Source organism: Artemia franciscana, chromosome 3 (assembly GCF_032884065.1).
Source record: "Artemia franciscana chromosome 3, ASM3288406v1, whole genome shotgun sequence".
Taxonomy (NCBI): domain Eukaryota; kingdom Metazoa; phylum Arthropoda; class Branchiopoda; order Anostraca; family Artemiidae; genus Artemia; species Artemia franciscana.
In genome coordinates, this window is record NC_088865.1 from 49,497,204 (window position 1) to 49,512,452 (window position 15,249).

Below are 15,249 nucleotides of genomic sequence, written 5' to 3' on the forward strand. Positions count from 1 at the left end.
GATTTGCTGCTTAATTTCCGTGTTATCTATTAGTATGGTATTGAAATCATAGCTCTTGTTTGTATATTCTGTTATGATAACGTCCCACTGTTTCTAGTGAATGAGTAAAGTTTTAACCTTTCGTTCGCTTGGAAAAATATTTAAATAATTTGAGCCTTCGGGAAAAAATGAAAGAGCTTTCTCAAATTTTTTAGCTAAATTTCCTTTTTTATTCTTCGTTTCATAGATCGCAAATATGAAGAATTTTATGTGGCTTCTAATTTAAATGTAAATTTCAAAGCGTTTAATGATCAAGGAGCTATTGAGTTTTGCTTGTTTAAGAGTTTTTACCTATCTAGTTTTGCGGATATCATATTTTTTTTTTTTTTTTTTTTTTTGTCAAATTTCAACACTGTAAGGTTTGGGCGCTTAGACCTTTTACAGGGGCAATTTCACTCCATTTTTTTTGGCAAAATAATCCGTTTTTTTAATAAGATTAATATACAAAACTTATCATTAAAAGTTTTTACATTACTTCTAGTGACACCATCAGATGTTCTCTAGAAGTAATTTAATTCTCTTTTGTTCTATAGCAGACGAACATCAGCAGATTTTCGTCTTGTACTTCCCTTTTTAAATATTGACGCATTCAATAATTAAACAACCCTGTATTGTTTAAACAACCTGTGTGCTGTTTTGTTTAAATAAATAATTGTTGGTCATTAAATGGCTAAAGGAGGCCTAAAGGAGTTCTCCCTACCTCCATTCCGTTTTCATCCCATAAAAAATGACGTTTGAAAATAAAAAGAAGGCTAATCAGAATGTGATTCGCTCTTGTGCAGGTCCGTGTAGGTCATTATATTTGCTGATGGCAAAACTGCAAAGGAATAATTTGTGTATCGATACATCTATCTACTTGTGTATCGACTTGTTATGGACTCTTTTAGGTCAGAATTTATGTAAGAGACAGTTTTTATCGCCACAAGCTAATATTAAGTTGGTGAAACATTCCCCCCCCCCTCTAGCTTACAGTTACTAATTTGCTTGTTTTGACAAGAGTTGAACCCCCAAATAGCATTTTAGCTTCTATTGTCATTCATAGCCGATTCGAGACTATTTCGGTTAATTTAATAGTAAAATTTTGTTTGGAAAACAAATTTACGGGAATTTTGAAAAAGAGCCTGAAACATCTTGAAGATATCGGGAGTTGAGACGAAAATTGCGCCACTGAAATTGCCACTGTCGAAAACCCTATAAAGGCTACTCATGGCCCCCCTCCACAACCTTGAACAACGAAGAAATTACTATTTTGCGTGGGTAGCACTAGTCTTTCCTGTATTTGTTCGCTTTTTCATTTTCTTTTTCCTTTGCCAATAATGGGGTGCCGGAACGTTATAGAGAGCTGTTTAAGGGCGCATTTAAAAGCTAATTTCTATGTCTAATTGCTTGTTTATTGGACTCAGTAGTGCCATTATAAAGTGCTATGGCACCGAAAAACTGCATTTCGGTTGCCCAGTTCGGAATGGAAAGGCTGGGCGGGGTCCTGAAACATCATAGAGAGCTGCATAAGGGCTAGTTTGAAAGATAACCTTTATATCTAATCGCCATTAATAAATTTGACTTGATATCATCATCATAAAGTGCTATATTGCACCCAAAAAGTGCGCTTTGGGAAGTTTTTCCTGTTTTTTCATTGAAAATGCCAAAAAGGGTCTTTTCCAATGAACAAATAAAAAGACTACAAATATAGCATTATTCAAAATCTATACAGGGGCAAGCAACTAAGGCGATAAGAGTAATCCTCCCCCTCAATTGCTGTAAATAGAAATAGCTCATAGAGATCTTTAAAGGCGAAATTCAAAGCTATTGATCAATTCAGCCAGTTTTTTTGTGGATCTATAGCGGAAAAGAAAATTAAAAGCCGCATCGAGCGACGAGCTATGATGAAACTTTGAGGTCTAGGCTACGTGATTGTCTTCAGTTTCTAGAATGTAATAAACGGGCGATTTGGAACAAAGAAAAGTATAAAGTGGACTCTTATGAACAAGCCGCTATAATTTAATTGTAACAGCTCTGATTTACGGCTGTGGTAACACAGGTTGAAATCCTGGACAAAATATCTTTTTTGAAAAGCATTCTCTTTCAAGCACCGATCCATTTCTAATAATCAGATCAAAGAAGCAAAAAAATAATCAGATCAAAGAAGCGTCAAAGAAGCAAAAATGATGAAAAAACAAATTTCTACGAAGTATATTAACAACATATCTTGAATTCTTTCGATAGTTCAGTAGATAATTGAGTTTTTTTTTATTTACAGCTCCTAAAAGATACTAAGGTTAAATGCTCATGGACTCTTCTTGTGATTACATAAAAAAAAAACTAGTTTTTCTAACTGAAAGCAAGGAGCGACATTAAAACTTAAAACGAACAGAAATTACTCCGTATATGAAATAGATTGTTCCCTCCGCAATCCCTCGCTCTTTACGCTAAAGCTTTTAATTGTTTTAAAAAGCAGAATTGTGGCAAAGAGTCAAACTTTAGCGTAAAGAGCGAGGGATTGCGGAGCGAACAATCTATTTCATATACGGAGTAATTTCTGTTCGTTTTAAGTTTTAATGTCGCTCCTTACTTTCAGTTAAAAAAACTAGTTTTTTTTTATATAATTTCTGAACGTTTTTGAATTAATGCATGTTTGATTTTGACTCTCCACGCGTAAACTATTCAAATGAAATTTGCATATTAATTCCTTTTTTGGCTAAATGGCTATCTCTTAGTTTTGATCATACGATTTTGAGAAATATGGGATGGGGAAGGAGGCCTAGTTGCCATGCAATTTTTCCGTTACATAAAAAGGCAACTATTAATTTTAATTTTAACGAATTTTTTTATTAGCAAAAAATATACGTAACTTTAGAATTAACTTACGTAACAAACTTTTATATTCTTTAATTATTATTATGTATATGAGGGGGTTTGTACCCTCGTTAATACCTCGTTCTTTACACTAAATCGTAAGTTTTGTCCCAATTCTTTAAGAATGACCCCTGAATCAGAAAGGCCGTAGAATAAATAGTTGAAATTACTAAAAATACTTTAGCATAAAGAGCGAGGTATTTATCTCCTCCTAAATACCTCGCTCTTTATGCTAAAGTATTTTTAGAACCCCTCATATGCGTAATAATCTCTGTTCGTTTTAAGTTTCAATGCTGCTTCTTCCTTTCATTTGAAAAAACGTTTTCATGTTTATTTTTCATTGTTTTCTTATAGTAATGCTAGAGAATCCTGCGCCCTTTTCATTGAATTTTTCTTCCCCCATGACAGATTCCTCCAAGGAAAGATCCTCCAACATAGCCCCCTCTCCTCAGCCCCAACCCCAAACAAAATAAAATCCCCCTGAAAACGTCTGTACACTTCCCAATAACCATTACTATATGTAAACACTGGTCAAAGTTTGTAACTTGCAGCCCCTCCCCCAGGGATTGTTGGGGAGTAAGTCATCCCAAAGACATAGTTATTATGGTTTTCAACTATGCTGAACAAAATGGCTATCTCAAAATTTTGATCCGTTGACTTTGGGAAAAAAATGAGCGTGGGAGGGGGCCTAGATGCCCTCCAATTTTTTTGGTCACTTAAAAAGGGCACTAGAACTTTTCATTTCCGTTAGAATGAGCCCTCTTGCGACATTCTAGGACCACTTGGTCGATACGATGACCCCTGAGGAAAAGAAAAAAAAAAAAAAAAAAATACAAACAAACAAATAAACACGCACCCGTGATTTGTCTTCTGGCAAAAAATAAAAAATTCCACATTTTTGTAGATAGGAGCTTGAAACTTCTACAGTAGGGTTCTCTGATACGCTGAATCTGATGGTGTCATTTTTGCTAAGATCCTACGACTTTTAGGGGGTGTTTCCCCCTATTTTCCTAAATAGGGCAAATTTTCTCAGGCTCGTAACTTTTGATGGGTAAGACTAAACTTGATGAAACTTATATATTTAAAATTAGCATTAAAATGCGATTCTTTTGATGTAGCTATTGATATCAAAATTCAATTTTTTAGAGTTTTGGTTACTATTGAGCCGGGTCGCTCCTTACTACAGTTCGTTACCACGAACTGTTTGATTACTTCGTATATGAAAGAGGCTGCTTCCTCATCAACGCCCCGCTCTTTACGCTAAAGTTTGACTCTTTCTCTCAATTCTTCTTTCTAAAACAGTAAAAAACTTTAGCGTAAAGAGCGGGGCGTTGATGAGGAAGCAGCCTCTTTCATATACGAAGTAATTTCTGTGCGTTTTAAGTTTTGATGTCACTCCTTACTTTCAGTTGAAAAAACTTGTTTTTTTTTATTTAATTTCTGAACGTTTTTGAATCAATGCATGTTTTGATTTTGGCTCTCCGCAGAGAAATAATCAAAACGAAATTTGCATATTTATTTTTTTTGGCTCAATGGCTTTCTCATAATTTTGATCGAATGATTTTGAGAAAAAAAGAGCGGGGGACGAAGCCTAGTTGCCCCCCGGTTTTTTGGTTAATTAAAAAGGCAACTAGAACTTTTAATTTTTTACGAATCTTTTTATTGGTAAAAGATTTACGTAACTTATAAATTAGCTTACCTAAAGAACTTTTGTATTCTCATGTTTTTATTACATATATGAGGGGATTCGCCCCATCGTCAGTACCTCGCTCTTTACACTTAAGCTTAAATTTTATCCCAATTCATTAAGAATGACCCCCTGAATCACAAAAGCCGTAGAATAAGTAGTTGAAATTACCGAAAATACTTTAGCGTAAAGAGCGAGGTATTAGAAGGAGGTGAGCCCCTCATATGGGTAATAATTTCTGTTTGTTTTAAGTTTTATTGCTGTTCCTTACTTCCAGCTGAAAAAGCTTTTTCACTTTTATTTTTTAATTGTTTTTTTTTTTTAAATAATGCTAGTAAATCCTGCTCTCCCTTCATGGAAATTTTCTTCTCCCATTACAAATTCTCGAAGGAAAGTTCCCCCCAGCATATCCCCCTCTTCTCAACCCCTCCCCAAACCAAAAAAATCCTCCTGAAAACGCCTGTATACTTCCCAATAACCATTACTATATGTAAGCACAGGTCAAAGTTTGTAACTTGTTGCCCCTCCCACGGGGACTGTGGGGGAGTAAGTCGTCCCCAAAGACATAGTTATAAGGTTTTTCGACTACGCTGAATAAAATGGCTGTCTCAGAATTTTGATCCGTTGACTTTGGGAAAATAATTAGCGTGGGAGGGGGCCTAGGTGCCCTCCAATTTTTTTGGTCACTTAAAAAGGGCACTAGAAGTTTTCATTTCCGTTAGAATGAGCCCTCTTGCAACATTCTAGGACAACTGGGTCGATATGATCACCCCTGGGAAAAAAAAACAAAAAAAAAACAAAAAAACAAATAAACACGCATCCGTGATCTGCCTTCTGGCAAAAAATGCAAAATTCCACTTTTTTGTAGATAGGAGCTCGAAACTTCTACAGTAGGGTTCTCTGATATGCTGAATCTGATGCTGTGATTTTCGTTAAGATTCTATGACTTTTAGGGGGCGTTTCCCCCTATTTTCTAAAATAATGCAAATTTTCTCAGGCTCGTAACTTTTGATGGGTAAGACTAAACTTGATGAAACTTATATATTTAAAACCAGCATTAAAATGCGATTCTTTTGATGTAGCTATTGGTATCAAAATTCCATTTTTTAGAGTTTTGGTTACTATTGAGCCGGGTCGCTCCTTACTACAGTTCGTTACCACGAACTGTTTGACAAATCCTGTACTTTTTTTAAAATTAAAGTTTAAGAGAGATGCGAAGTTTAACCTGTATTTAAAGCCCCTACTTTAGCAAAAATTTATGTTAGCTTATTTGTTTTCTATCCCCAAGATGAAAACAGATCAGTTTTTAAGAAATATTGCCAATATTCTTAAAACCTAAAAATCGTACAAAAATTAATTTTTTATATCAATTTTTTTGATAACAGTAAAAAGAGAAGTTGGAACTTAAATTGAACCCAAATTTATGCTGCCTGGCTAGTATGGCTAGTACGACATATTTCCGAAAAATATTTTTCGAATAAACTGGCTCGTGACATCTCCCTATATTCTTAAAGAAAACTGATTAAGGAAAATCTTTATATTCTGGAAAACTGACACTTTACTGAAAACTAAGGTTTCGTCAGGTTTTTAGAGAGCTGAAATCATGTCGTAAAAATTTCTTGATTTTATGGCCAGTTAAAGACGATTGAGAGCTTTATAGATTTTTATTTTATTTCCTGCCGACCACTTAAGAATTTTTCTGTTTCTATTCCTGTTTTGTTGTTCGTGTCTTGTGCCACAAAAATGAAGATCATTGAGCGTCAGTGTGTTTGATTCTGCCGTATTGAGCTGAAACTTGACATGCAATGCAGCTGTCGAGCATCGTCTCGATACTCTTCAATCTAAGTGGCCTTGGGCAATTGAGGGAATTTTTTGAGGGAATCGGGCAATTGAGGCAATTTTTGGACAATTGAGGGCAGACTTTGTCAGCATTAACCGCCTACGAAGTTTGACGTCCCAGTCGCACTTGTCACACCAGGTTGCCCAACGGACACTTCGCAGGTTCGCACATATTTTGTGACTACTTGTCGACACTCCAGCTTCGATTCTTCATGACTTTGAACTAATTGGAAGGCCCAAGTTCTGGTGGAATGACAATCTCGGGATATTCCTGGATAAGACTGGAATTTTGCGGTCTCATGCAGAGGCCCTTGCTGCTGACCGCCTTTCGTGGAGAAGGCTGACGATGCTCTCAACACCACCTCGGATGAGGATTAAGTAAAGTAAGTAAGTAAGTATTCCTTTTTCATTGCGTCGGTTTTGTGTTTTCAGTGAAGTATTTGTTTTCAGACGAATAGGGAAATATCCAGAGCCAGTTTGCTTGAAATAATTTTTTTAAAATGTGTCACATAAGCCGCTAGGCATTAATTATTGTTCGTTCTGACTTTCAACTTCACATTTTAATTTCATTAGAAAAACGTTTTAAATTAATTTCCTAGGATAAAGAATTAATTTGCTTGTAATCTGAAATTCGGAGTTACATGCCCAAACTCTACTCAATGCTGAAAGATATTTCAGCTGGAAGGGCATGGATATGAACAAAAGAACGTGTATTTAGTTTATTATTCGTGATCGGAAATAATATATAACGCCTTACTAATACTATATTATAGGTTTGATATCAGAGATGAAGATTCCTTTTTCTCCCAAACTCAACGTCACTTTTTGGTTTGGCACGTTTTGTCCAAAGCCCTCTACGATGAAAATGTTAGTCACAGGGTAAGAGGCATTTGTTTTCTTTATTTTTTCTCTATTTCTTCACTGTTTATCTGGACTTAATAATAGTCACTCCCAAATGGAAATTTAAGGTTATATGGGAAATTGCTAATTCCGATCTTTTATGGTACGTGAATGATGATATTCTTAATAAAATATGGGCTCCTTATCACCTGTTACAGCTGAACCTTAATATTAGTGAATATGAGATTCGTATACAACTAAATATGTTCTGTTCTGAGATTCTACATGCTTGTAAGTGCGCATAGAAAGCAGCAGTTCCTGTCAAAAAGTATAAAATGAAAACAGAGAAATTCCATGGGTCTCGTAATCCCGATTTGCAGATGGTGTGTGCAGATTCAGAATTTTTGCTTCGAGTTTGTGTGGGTCACCTAGATCACGCTTTGTAAGCACATTACCTCTATATACAAAACGTAAGTTTAATCGAGCCTTCTGGTAGTATTTGGTGGAAAGTTAGCTCGATAGTGCTGAAGGGATAGCAAAAAATCCAGTTCTGTTGTAGATAAACATGTCGCAGTATATCTTCAATGGCGGGTTCTGTCGATGAAATACCTATTACTGGGTGGCAAGTCTATTTTTCGGTGCAGTTTAAATGTCTTAATCCTAAAGTGGCAACACAGTTTGATCGGCGTATTGACTCGGCGCTCAAGATGACACCTACATGTGTGTATTTTGGTGTCACTATTGTCTATTAAAATGTAATTAGGAAACTAGAGAAAATGTTTTTGTCCGGAATAGATAGGATCTACGTTCAGCATTTAGAGTACGGTAATGAATTTTTGTATGTCCATCTTTCTCTGTTGTATCAGATGATCAGGGTAGCAAAAATTGTACTTCTTACAGTCCGATCACAGTTTCTAGCATACCATCGGAAGCATTTGAGTTATTGATTGTTGATGCTATTGATAAAATTTGTAAAATTTCGTCTTTCACATTCGCATTTCACCGAGGATAGGGTTGTTTCCAGGCACTTAAATCGTTGTTTGTGATTTTGAAAGATTAAGGAAAAGCCAATGGGTTTTTGGCATTTGGTGCTTTTGATGTGAGTGAGACTTTTGAGGTCATTTGTTCATTCTCACGCGATATTGGAGCTACTTAATCGAGTGTTTACCCAATATAATTGTAGCATTGTTTTATAAATATTTAAACCTTAAAGTCCGGTTAAAGACTAGTAATTCAGGAGTCCTCGTGAAATCATTATTAACCTAGGAATTAAGAAAGGAGCTGTCACTTCTCCGAACACATGTAATAATACGGCACTTAAATCTGTAATCCCGATTTTGTACATTGAACCGGTTCTGACGTTTCCATTTTGTGTTATACGAATGACATGAAAATAGTTGTCCTGTTATAAATGATTGTTATTAGTGCATTGGTTTGTATTTTAATGCCATGAATTTGAAAGTTTTGATTTTTAATTGTCGGCCGGATTTCGCACTTGATATGATACACCTTGGTCATACATTTATAAAATATACCGAAGAATTGATATAGGTACAAATATTTACCTTGGCATTTCACTTGGTCCTTCGGTAGCTCCAACTCACAGACTAACTATTGTCCGCCCAATTAGAAATTACGTGAGGCATACGCATTGCTTGATCTGTCACAGCTAAGCATTAAAAAATGCTCTTGGCTAAATTCTATAACGCCATGGCTTTGCCTCATGTACTCTTCCTAGCACCATTTCTGGCGCTTCTGACAGCCACGGATGAGAAAGAGATTTGAAAACTATTTTTTCAAATTTGCTAAAAATTTCCTCTTCAACTCTCCAGCCGATCTCAAAATCGCTTCCTTATGAAAAAGTATAAGATTGTCGAACCTATTATTGGTGTTGATGACCTGCCTCTAACCTGTGTAGTAAAAAGATGGACAACCCCTAGACGGGTTTTCTTTTTTGAATTGTTTGTTCTGTAGTCGGTTTCCTGTAGTTTCATGTATAATATTATTTTCTTGTTTTTCTTTCTTTTTCCATTCCATCGTTTTCACTTTGTGTGTTGATGGGTAGTAAACATTTCATTCATTCATTCGTAGCGTTGATTTCGTGAAGAGCGATGTCTCTCATACATATTTTTCTTTAAATTTTGAAGGTATTGTTGCAAAACCTTGAAGAAGAGCCCATTTTATTGCAAAAAAAACTAGTGCCTCTTTAGGGGCAAAATCCGACTGGAGGTAGCTCAAAACCCCTTTAGTATCCTCTGGACCAATAACTACCCCACAGCTCAAAATGCGAATGAATGAAAATCTCAAGATAATGTTGTCAATAAAAATGGTTCAAAGGTTCAAAAATGTCCTTCTGGGTATGGTATTATCCGTGAAGTCCTAAAGACAAATATCCAAAGCCATGAAAAAATCCTGACTTAAATAGAGTTTTCATGGATACTTTTTAGGACAAAGGTGGAAGAGCCACATATTGTTGAACTCAGAGTCATAAAAACATGTCTTTGTGCTCTGTATCTGGTCTCCTTTTGGTTAGTGGTGGGTAGAATCTGCTTCCGGTAGCCATTGAGTATTAGTGCTAAGGCTGTCGTCTCTCCCCCTCTCAATTGGTAGACATTAAACCTCCTTAACGAGCCCTCTCTGGTCAACACTGAGTGTGCTCCGTGTACGTCTGAATGTGCCCCCTTTGGTTGGTAACATACGGTATGTCTCTATCCTCTTTTAAAGTGTTCATGCACAATAAACCACCTTCTTTGACCAACCAGTGGATGAACCCTGTCTCTGATTCCGCTTACTGTTCTGGTCCCACTTTTTCAACAGTGCTTTCTCTCAGCCCTTAATCGCTTTTGGTCAACATGTTATGCAACATACGAATGTTTACGTGTTCCCGAATTATCTCTACCTTGTTTTTTGCAATAACATATATGTATGTCTGTTGTTAATTTTTAGATTTCTTTCATAGACTTTCATTTTAGGTATTTGATTTAATAGTGGACTTGGAACACTGATTTAATAGTGATTTGATACTGATTTAACAGTGATTTAATAGTGACATTGGACGTAAATAGCCGTATAACCGTGACATTGATCAGTGACCGTGACCGTGATCAGTATTCATTGATTTAATAGTGAATACTGATAAAAGTGACATTGGACGTAAATAGCCATATAACCGTATAAACCATATAACCGTATATTACCGTAGACACATAACGGTAAATACCCTGCATTGTATCTTGCTGAAACTTTACAATATACCTTGTAAAATATGTAGTTTTGGCATGAACAAGAAAAAACATACCAAATACTTAAGTCAAACTAACTTATAGTGTTTTGTTTTAATATTCCTAAGTTTTCGTGCTGCTTTCCTTATAGCACTTTTGTGCTATAGTACTTTTGTCTAGTAGTGTACGGTCCTTTCTTTAATTAAATAAAAAAAAACAAGATTTTTCAACTGAAACTAAGGAGCAGCATTAAAACTTAAGGCAGACAGAAATTATTCCCTATTTGAGGGAGGTTGCCCCTTCTTCAGCCCTCGCTCTTTGCGCTAAAGTTGGATTTTTCTTCATAGTTCTCTAAGAAAGACTGCTCAAACACATGGTCCGTTGGATTTAAGGGGAAATATTTATAAAGAACTTTAAAAATTTAGAGTAAAGAGTGAGGGTTGAAGAAGAGTGAGCCCCTCTCCTCATATATGAATAATTTCTGTTCGTCTTAAGTATTAATGGCGTCCCTTACTTTTAGTTGAAAAAACTTTCTTGTTTTAATTCCTGATTGTTTTACAAACATCAAAAACAAGAAGAACAATAGGGAATTTCCCAAGACAGTGGGAAACAAATTATAATGAATATTTCGGCCCTATGTCCAAGGGCCGTCCTCAGCAAGTCTTCGTCGCTATGATTGTTTTACAAATTATGCCAGGAAATCATCCCCCCCCCCTGTAACATTTCTCCTCAAAAATTTCCCCCATAAACTTTCGTCCCCACGGTTAATTGTCCTCCCCCTCTCCACAGAAAATTACCCAGAAAAATATCCTTGTATTTCCCAATAACAAATGCTATAAATCACGTGAACAATATGAGAAAAGTATGTAACTTACAGCCCTTTTCCCAGGGACTATGGAGGGCGTAGTTATCACCACAAGTAAAGTTATAGGGTATTGTAATGGGAAGCAGCTGGAACCACTTATTGTAGTGTAATGGTGCTAGCAACACTTGGAACCAACGCTGGCACCACTTACTGGAGTGGAAAACCTCGCGGCCACCTCTACTGTAACGTAAATATAGGGTATGGTAATACCCTGTTACGGTATACCCTGTTCCAGGGTATGGTAACGCGATAGAACGATCAAAAAGGCAAAACTCTAGGCCAGGGGTGCCACCACCTGGATCATCCCTAATATCTCTAGCTATCTCTTTGGAGGGTAAACGGACTCCCCTGACGATATACTAATGACGGTATTTCTCGCAAACTCTGAAGACAGACTAAAAACAAAAAACCACTTGTATACCAAACACTTTCTGTAGGGTTGGACCTTAGATCGGCCCTTGCCAATCCGCTAATTTAAATTCAAATCCCTGGCTTCTTTTGAATAATATTGTCTTTTAATGGCCCAGATCAGGAAAACAAAAATAGTATTTAGCTTGAAAGCTTACTTATTGCAAAATTTCTAGCTTAACGACGAGACTTTAACTTATCATTGAAAATTATACTATAGGCAAATCTAAGCAAATGTTTTTACGGAAACGAAAACGGGTCATTTATCTAGAAAAGAATGGAAAAAGGGTGGAACCCCGAAATAGGACCTTTCGACTCTGCTGAATCAGATGACATTCTTAAAATTGTTATTGGATGTTTTGGGTAAACAATGGACGTGAGAGGGGGGATAGTTGCCCTCCAATCTTTCTGGTCACTTAAAAAGGCACTCAAACTTATGATTTTGGTTCAAATGAGTTTTCTCTCGATCTTCTAGGACCATTGGCTCGAGACAATTATCCCTGGAAAAAAATAAAATAAACATACCCGTGATCTTTCTTCTGAAAAAAACATAAATTCCACATTTTGCATATGGGAACTTGAAATCACTACTGTATGGTTCTCTAATATGCTGAATTTTACGGTGTGATTTTCATTAGGATCGCTTGAATTTTGGGGGGGGGGTGTTTGTCTTCTTTTTCGAATATGGGGCAAATTTTCTCAGGCTCGTAGCTTTGAATGGGTAAAATTAAAATTAATGAACATTGTATATTTTGAATCAGCATAAAAAAAGTTCATTTGATGTGTCTATTTTTCTTATCAAATGTGTTTTTTTAGAGTTTCAGTTGCTAGTAGGCCAAGTCACTGCATACTTAGAGTTCATTATGGAGAACTGTTTCAAAAAATATCTTTTTTCTGATTTTGTATATTTATAAATAGAATAGCTTATTGGTAGACCCGTCGTTTTTCTTATATTTTTTTTTTCGCTCATACATAACACAAAGCTTCTTTTTAAAGGTAGAAAATTAGAAAAATCCTGAAATTCTTAAGTTTTTTTGTCCATTAGATTTTTCCAGTAGTTTATGTGACTGATAATGTAAATCTAATTAGTAGTTTACACATAAAACTTCACAGAGTCTACAAATAAGTATATTTAGGAAGCTAGAAAAAAACTAATCTATTTAAGGACACCTCTTTTCTAGGCCGGTATCCGACTGCTCCTCGCCAAAGAGACATACATTGCTGCTTTTCCACTCCACGATGGACCCTACGAAATTGATTCTGACAGTGATGAAAGTGAAGCATCTTGTAGTGGCCTAAATGAGAGACAGGTGATTGAAATATTAATGAAATTTATCTATGTATATATGCGCCTGCAAACATTTCTCCACAGGGTAAGCCTGTGAAATGAAATAACACATTCCTTTACTTGTGATAATTCAAAAGGTGTTATTTGTCATTTTGTAAAATATGTATAGACACTACACGCCACAAACTAAGAAGGTTTTATCGATTGGTTCAGTCGCTTATCCCCCATTTTGTTCGCTCTCAAGACATCTCTATAATATGTTGCATCTTATTGTCTTATTCAAAGAAATAGTTGTAGAAATAGAGCTATTAATGCTAAACTTTGTTTTGATGAATCTTGGATGCGTTAAAAGTATTTCTTGTAATTTCAACTGGTCTTTAAGACAAAAAAAAACTCGAAATCAAATTTTCGGACTTTCTACCCCCTTGTAAAACCTGTGTTGTTAACATTAGGGTTGCAATTTTCTATGGGGCAAGGGGGAGCAACTGCCCCTCCAAACCCCAGTTCACCCCCATACCCCAGTTTGCCCCCCATCAGAAATTTAATTTCTGCAAGAAATCTTGTCAAAACTAAGATAAGCCTGCATAATTCAAGTATCCAGAGAAACGGGTCAGTTTTTTTAGAATATCTTTACCTTTATGGCAATATTTGGATCATTTTTCAGTTTTCACTTTCATTTTCACTTGGTTTAGAAAAATTGGCTCCAACTTTGCCCCCCTTCAATATTTAATGAAATTATGCCACTGGTTAACATCCCTTTTGAGTTAAATACGTTCTGAAACCACACTGGTCGTAAGTAATACACGATAAAACAACAGAAAATCGAAAAGAATAATAATTAGCAAAAAGCATAACAAGGGTTAACAAGGGTTAAAACAAGGGTTAACAAGGGTTAACAAGGGTTAAAAGTTAAACAAGGGTGATTTTCATCAAGTTTTTACAAAGTTTTTTTGCCAAGTATTTTGGCAAAGACTTACGCCAGGCCGTCCTAAGTACAAAAGAAAATAAATCCTTCAAACTAACCTTTTAATGTTAACCAGACAGAAATGACTGACCGTCATTTTTTCTTTCTGTCACGTCAACTTCAAAAGACTATTTTTTTTTTTTTCTTTTATTGTTAGGACGATTTGACGGAAGTCTTTGCCGAAATATTTCCTTAAAGTTTTCACTGTTTTCACTGGCTGAAAATCAAAATTAGTTTTTGTTTTTTCTAAATTGTTTTTCTTCCTTTCTTCTTTGTTTTATCGTATGTTTCTTTTCAGTTGCAGCCAGAGCCTTCTAGAAAGAGGGGTGAGAAAATCCTAATCGATAGGTCTCAAAAGACTCAGTGTGTAATTTTTTTTTCCTGATGTGAGAATTTACGTGAGAATTTTGTTTTCAAATACGCGTCTAAAATGGGATCTTTTGAATTTGTTTTGTCTTCGGGGAGGGGGGCTAGATTTCCTTAAAATATCATTTATCTCTGTTACTGGTCAGCTACCAGTCAAGGTACTTTGGCTGTTGTTTTACATGCACTCACGCATAAATATCAATAAACGTAAAACCGAATCACTAAAAAACCGAAGCAGAAATACAAAGAAGCATGTCAACCTACATACACCTTGCGAAGATAAAAAAAAGCAGACCCGTATAAGCAATTTATGCATTCCTGATTTATTTACTGAACAATAATACTTTCCAAGATGGTACATAGGCACTCTCTCCAGGTCAAAATTACACTAGACTCCAGAACTATACCCTCCAGAATCTGGATAGGACAAGTTTGAAAATTCCTGACGGGTTTTTCCACCATTCCAGGTTTCGTGAGCAACCCGTCTTAAACATGTGTCTTGGAAATTTTCAGGAGAAAACTACAACCAATTTATTTGCTATTATTACAATCTAAAAGAGATATTTCTCTGTATGAGGTAGTGGGATTAAAAATAATATTCTAAATGGAACAGAGTCGAAAAAAATTTTCTTCCAGGTAGTCCCATCATCTTCCTGTATATTTATAAACAGCAGGAAGGTAAAAAATGTTTTTAATGCTTCTCCTAACAGCAGACTTTATAACTAAATATAAATGTACTCTATTTTAGATCCTTCAAGAAGAATGGTCGAGACCTGGTGCCTTCTTTAAAACTCAACCGTATGAAAATATCAGACGGTACTTTGGAGATGAGGTTAGTATTCTAGAGCAAATTCCTAATTCCAGAGACTCTAGATTCTA

General features: G+C 35.8%; 1 protein-coding gene across 1 annotated transcript in view; it reads left to right on the top strand.

Moving 5' to 3' along the window:
- The window catches only part of LOC136025365 (anoctamin-5-like), a 92,400-nt gene that overhangs the window by 23,775 nt on the left and 53,376 nt on the right, over positions 1 to 15,249 (top strand). The window contains exons 5-7 of the mRNA XM_065701320.1: positions 7,192 to 7,297; positions 12,934 to 13,062; positions 15,119 to 15,202. Of these exons, the coding sequence (XP_065557392.1) occupies positions 7,192 to 7,297; positions 12,934 to 13,062; positions 15,119 to 15,202 (319 nt within the window). The remainder of the gene's footprint in view (positions 1 to 7,191; positions 7,298 to 12,933; positions 13,063 to 15,118; positions 15,203 to 15,249) is intronic.